Below are 6,714 nucleotides of genomic sequence, written 5' to 3' on the forward strand. Positions count from 1 at the left end.
CCCCCCTCCAGTCGTGCGCTCGTTTGTTTCGTTTTTACTCGGAAGATTTGTTTGTTCTCTTTTTACTCCGAAATCTTTTATATGTCCCGTTTTTACTTTCAGCCGCTCATATATATATTCGGTTCGGTTTTGATTTCTCGAGAATCAAACCGAGGGGCCTATGACAAAGCCACCGAACCTGTCCTCGGGTTGTGGATGGAGGGCCCCTGTACCAAGGGTTTCTGCTGAATATGGTTACAAAAATAAATAGGCAGTCGCTGACAATTGTCCAGGGGTGGTTCCGAAGGAATTAACCCCCAAGAAGAGGTGTGAAAACAATGCCGAAAGCTGAATGACACCTGGGTAAGGTGTCTAGAACGGTGACTTTGGGATACCGGGCGACCTCTCAGAGTACGCAGCCTTATCATTGCATGCGTGGCTCTACAAGGATGTACGAACCCCTTTCCCTAGCTTCTCGTGGGAACAACAATGACAACACCAAACATAGCTATGGTAAGTGCGGTTCAAAAAACTAGAACGCGCAGGGCTCCGCACAATAAGTCGGCCAACAATGCCGACCACTCTAGAGCTGGAGGAGCCAATCGAAATCGATTCAATGCGACGAATCGGCGGAGTCTCGGGATCTTTAGGTGGACGAAGCGACTACACCACGACTTGCTAGAGTGCTACGACCAACCGCGGGCAGGCTTCGAATAGAGGAAGAGCCATGGTTTATGACCCGGAGAAATATCAACACCAAGGTTTCTCTCAAGCCTAAAGATCTGGCTGAAATGGATGATGAGCTTCGTGGACATTTTTCGAAGAATCCGACCTTTGGACTATCAATTATTGTATGTATAATACAGCGAGAGCTTTGGCTGATGCGAACCGTAAAACAAAACCAACAGCTGATCTTAAGACCAAAACGCCAACGTATCAACTTGCCATAAACATAGGCTGGGTAAGACAGTACGCGTCCCGCATTCATTGTGTGATTGACTACACCACATCTGGTAGGAACTTTACTACCAAGGTTCGAAAGTTTGCGCGCGAACTCCGGACCCTTTATCACACACTTAACAAGTCAAGAGCTGCTAACTATCAGACAGCATATTGTTGAAAGAATACGGATACTATCTAATGCTAAAAGAAGTGTAGAGCGGAGGGAGAGGTGGGTCAGAGAAAATCAACAGTTTCTCTCTGATCCATCTCGACTCTTCCAGGACCCTTCAGTTACTGTCGACCACCCGCCCAAACCAGAGGTGAAAAAAGTGTTAAAAGGGATGAAGAACTATTCTGCACCGGGACCAGATTGTATCAAAACCTTCTGGTGGAAGAAGTTTCCTTCAACCCTTCAGCATTTGTCCCGTATTTTCACCTCATATTTAAATTCGGAAGAGCCGATTCCGGAGTGGTTGGTGAAAGGGCGCAAAATACTCCTGCCAAAAATAGGCAACTTAGCTGACCCGAAGAATTACAGGCCATTCACTTGTCTGAACACACTGTATAAGACATTCACAGCTATCCTAAATGATACGATTTTACGGGCAATTGAACCTGTGTGGAAAGAAATGTATGAACAACGAGGCTCTAAGAAAGGCGTAGCGGGATGTCGGGAGAACCTGCTCATTGATAGATGTGTCTTCAAAGATGCAGCGTTCTACCAGCGTGACCTATCGATGGCCTGGATTGATTATCGGAAAGCTTTCGATTCGACCTCCCATAGAATTATCATCTGTCTTTTGGAATTCTTAAAGGTTCATCCGCAAATCTTTAGGTGCATAGAGAGATTGATGCGGCTTTGGAAAACCCGATTTTCTATCTTATCTGGCAAAAATCGTGTGACAACTATCAAGGTCACCTTTCAGAGAGGTGTCTTTCAGAGTGACACCATGAGCCCACTCCTTTTTTGCCTTACATTATTGCCACTATCTCTAGCACTTCGCCATTCCGACGCGTACTTGTGCGGCAAACCAGCAGATCGAAAGTACAAGGTCATCCATGTATTTTACATGGACGATATTAAGATCTATGCTAAAAACAAAGAGCAACTACATCTAGCTCTAGGGATTTTCGAACGATATACTAAGGAAATTGAAATGGAATTTGGGTTAGAAAAATGCGCCAAAGTTTATTTCAAGCGGGGCAAACTTAATGGCATCCCTGAAGATCCTAAGCTCGTTGATAGAAGCGCTATGCGACACCTTTACACCGGAGAGACTTATACATACCTGGGCGTGCCACAGAGCCGCATTCTGGATGTTACATCTATAAAGGATACTCTCCAAAGCAGATACAAACGTCTCATCCGGTAAATTTGGTCTTCCAAACTGTCAGCGAGGAACAAAGTATCGGCAAAGAACATGCTTGTCGTCCCGGTAGTACTCTATTCATTTGGAGTAGTTCCATGGACAAAGAACGAGCTCAGATTCCTTGATATCGGGACAAGAAAGGATATGCATATGAACAAAAGCATGCATCTTAAGCCTTCTGTTCCGCGACTGTACATCGCTCGCCGTCAAGGGGGTCGCGGAATATTTAGTCTTAAATGTCTTCACAAAAGGATTATTCTGGGTACAGCACATCGAATTGCAAATGGTAGAGACCCTCTTCTTAAAATGGTCAGGAATCACGAAGAAGTGGGCAAAGGAGCGTTTCTGTACAAAGCAGCGGAGGAGGCTGCTAAAACATTTAGACTTAACTTTAGTATTAGGTGTGAGCAAAATTCATCAAATCTTATATATCTCGAGTACTCACTCCTGAAATTCCGGATTAAGAAAGCACAAGAGAAAAACTTTCGTGAACAGCTCCTCGATAAGAGGATGCACGGTATCTTCCACAGAAATATGGAGGATCAGTCAATGTCGTGTGAGCTAACGTTTGCTTTCCTTAAATCGTCCAGATTGAAGTCTGGTACAAAGGGTTTCATTTTGGCATGCCAAGACGGTGTTATTTCCACCTTAACATACCGTCGCCACATTTTGAGCCAAAACATTCCCGATGATAGCTGCAGGGCGTGCCATGCACACCCCGAGCATTTAGCTCACATACTATCTAGTTGTCCAACTCATGCGGGAACTACCTACATCCAAAGGCACAATGCGGCACTAAGAGTGCTTTATTACCATCTCTGCCACTCTTACGGCATTAACCTTAATATCGCTCCTCTAAATACTCTTAGGGAAATCTAGTCAATTGTCGAGAATGGAAAGAGCCTCAAATACTGGAATTTTATTTTCTCGACAATTGTTTCTGTGGCATACTTGAGGCCAGACATGGTTCTTCTTGACTTCGAGAAGCGAACCATGTGCGTTATCGAATTTTCGGCACAAGCTGACAAAAATATCATAGTCAAGGAGAATAAAAAGAAAGAGAGGTATAGATATCTTATATGTGAGTTGCAAAGATTGTACCCGGAATCTTTTGTTAAATTAATCTTCCTTATCATCGGTGCTCTTGGAGGTGCCAGGCTTTCACTCGCTAATAGCCTGAAAAGCATCCCTGCGTGTCATCAATATGCTAAATCACTTGTGGGAAAAATGCAGAAGGTGGTAGTTCTTGGCTCGCTCCGTATTATCAGGGCGCACGAAACTTTTGCCGAATCGTCGTATTGATTCCAACTTTTACTACATATTTTTTTGTTAACTGCAAGGATGTCATCTTTTCACAGTGATAATATACCCTGCCTGCAATGATAGCTATCAGACATTTATAAATGTTTAGAAGTCAGGCTGTCGGTAGAAATTCAGATGGATGTCGAGCATCTGGACTTTTAGGCAACATATATGCAGTACCCTCGAGCATATTGCCTGACATCAGATCTGTTTGTTTGATGATCTAAATATGAGATGCGATTTAGCTCCGTTTGAGGGTTATTGCGAGCTTTGATCTTCTCTAGTTGGAATCACACCTCGTTTCAATTGCTACGGTTGGTTTTTCTTAGAACAGTTGACAAATGGGCCTGCCCCACATGAGTTATGCGAAGAAGAAGGCACCTAGTGTTTCAAATGGATTTTTAGTTTTAAACACGAATCTGGGTTCAAAAACTTTCCATCCCGTCACGTTTTTGAAAAAATAGGGCTCACCGCCCCTAAAAACGACGTTTTTAGCAATTCTTAAAAAATTCTAGAGGTGAAACATGAAGTGCTACAAACTTGGCTTATATCAAAAACGAAAGGCATGATAAAATATGCAGTGCTTTTACAAGTTTCAAGGATCGCTGATTACGAATATGCAATTAGATTTAAAAAATTCAAAATGGCGGATCCAAAATGGCAGACAATTTTTTGTAAATTTGATCGTATTAGATTGAAAGTTCTTATTTGGGACTTTTAAGGGTCGCTGATTACCAATATGCAGGTACATTTAGAAAAATCAAAATGGCAGATAAAAATTCGAGACATAATTCACTAGAAGATGCTGACTAAATTAAAGATCTTTAGTAACAAATGAATGTCGAAAAGAACACAAAAAACGATGTAGCCGAAGAAGAACAAACGACTAACTTTATCCATTGAACGCATTTGCATAGTTTTTTTATTTCTTTATTACTTTCGCTTTGGCAGGTGGGTAAAGCTGGAAGTACCACTTAGCCTAAAGAACGTAGGACCTATGCCATAATTAAGGTCTCACTTAAGGGCCACATTATACCCAAAAGCCAAATTTTGGGCTCTGTATTAAAAAAAAATGCACGTTACTGCCAGCTTTACGAAAAACCAGCAGTAGCATGGTCGAAATATTTGTGATATCAAATTTCTTCTTTCACAGGAATTGAAGGCTCATATTAGGCTCTTCAACGCCCCCAAAATCAATTTTCGAAAACCGTCCCTTGCTATTAAAAAAATACCCCTCTCTTAAAAGTGCTGATAAAGTGCACAGAATATGCACGAATCAAAAAACTGAGTACATTAGAATTGGAAGCTCATCAAAGGCTCCTGTTTGACTCACAGTTCTCTGCCTTTGGCAAACTATAATCGCATCTAATATTGCTGCTGTTAATGTCTCGATGTACCCAGGGTGGATAATTTTAGTAACATGGTGTATTAACTTTCTGTTTCTATTTCCTTTTTTATCTTAAGTCAATCGACCCAATTTGCACCGTACTTTTCTCATAACCATATCCAACCTGATTTCTCATGGTGATCTTGATCCCTTCCTGGTGAAAAGGCTGCACTGTAGGCCTAGTTTTGCGACCCAAAGTTCCAACGGTTGCCATAGCGTCACAGTAAACAAGAGTTTGCATCTCTAACGTAGTTTGTGTGATGTTCAAATACATAGGTAAAAGATTGCGGTTCAGGTATTCTATTAGTGCAAGCAAATCATTTATGATGTTTATCTTGAGCCGATGTGGTTCTAACGGACCCAGTACTTGATTTTCATTATACCTAGAAGCTATCTCTTCAGCTTTAATAAGGTCTTCGTTTTCCACATCTTCCAAAGGTATTTCATCAGTAGCGAGCTGCTATTCCAGTTCCATTTTGACGTGTCCATTGAGTGTTTTTTATCTTCTAGAATCTGCTAGGTACTCTTGGGGCTAGCCTGAGGTACTTAAGTAATAAGATTCGATGACGTTCTCTCCTCATACTTTCCACATTTTTATACGCCAAGAAATAAAGGCACATAACATTTTTGTTTAAATAATAGATCCATTTCAATCGCCTTATCGGTTGCTGAACCTCTGCTTCTGCATCGGATGCTGCCTCTGATTCAGCCCCTGCTTCTATCAGTTTATCTACATTTAGAGATTCCGGTGGTGCTGCATCATCGACAGGTTCAGGAAGAAAATTAGTTGCCATTCCTTTATGATCTTTGCAGCAAATTTCGTCTTAAAATTATATCTTTCTGCGCTTTTTTCACCAATTCCTCTTTCATTGTGTGGGTGGGGGGGGGGGTAAATAAAAATTTTTAAATATTACGGAAAAAATGTTTATTCGAAGGAAAAAGTGTCCTCTATCAATACTCTTGCGAAAACTGCACTTCGTTTTGTGTATTCAGAAATGAAATTGTTAATTAATATGCATACTACAACACCTTACATGTATGGATTTTTATACATAGACTCTTTCCATGTATGAAGTACTCCATTTATACCATACATGTTTTGCCGCCCTGGTTGGTAGCAAATAGGGAACGCTATCAAAAGCAACCTTAGCGCGCACAACTGATATTCTACTGCTTATACATGAACATCCGGGCCTTCCGGACGCCTAGAACCTAACGAGGAATCTGAATTTTGACACTTCACTTTCGAGACCACTTTTGCTGGAGTAAAATAGCCTAAATATTCGATTTCATCAGGAGTAACATCATCATGATAATGTCCGCCAGCATTATGATCCGAAAAGCTGTGAAAGTGGTATGGGGAAAACTGCAAGTCCTGAAAAAGTAGATTATATTTTTCAATACTTTCTGCGGTCATGTCACATTTACCCGATTCTTACACCAACTACACTTCTTTCACGCAATCTAATGCTAAAGCGAAATAAAATATAGAGCTGAAAATGTGAGAAATCAAATAAAATCAGAAACGTATATGGTCTAAAATATGAATAATCAGGGTGACGACTTGGTCGGGAAACCGGGAAAGATCGCGAAATAAATGAGAGAAACCCGAGAATTTAATTTAAAATGCGCCAAGTTACTTCCAACAAAAATGTTCAAGTTTTCATTATTTTCATAATATTGTTTAACTTAAAAAAGTTATTTCTACTTTATCTACAGTCACAGGGCATATGA

General features: G+C 41.0%; 1 protein-coding gene across 1 annotated transcript in view; it reads right to left on the reverse strand.

Moving 5' to 3' along the window:
- Positions 1–6,154: 6,154 nt before the first annotated feature.
- LOC117174734 (ester hydrolase C11orf54 homolog) overlaps positions 6,155–6,714 on the reverse strand; it is a 2,288-nt gene continuing 1,728 nt past the window's right edge. The window contains exon 2 of the mRNA XM_033364066.1: positions 6,155–6,355. Coding sequence (XP_033219957.1) covers positions 6,155–6,355 — 201 coding nt within the window. The remainder of the gene's footprint in view (positions 6,356–6,714) is intronic.

This window comes from Belonocnema kinseyi, chromosome 1 (genome assembly GCF_010883055.1).
Source record: "Belonocnema kinseyi isolate 2016_QV_RU_SX_M_011 chromosome 1, B_treatae_v1, whole genome shotgun sequence".
Taxonomy (NCBI): Eukaryota; Metazoa; Arthropoda; class Insecta; order Hymenoptera; family Cynipidae; genus Belonocnema; species Belonocnema kinseyi.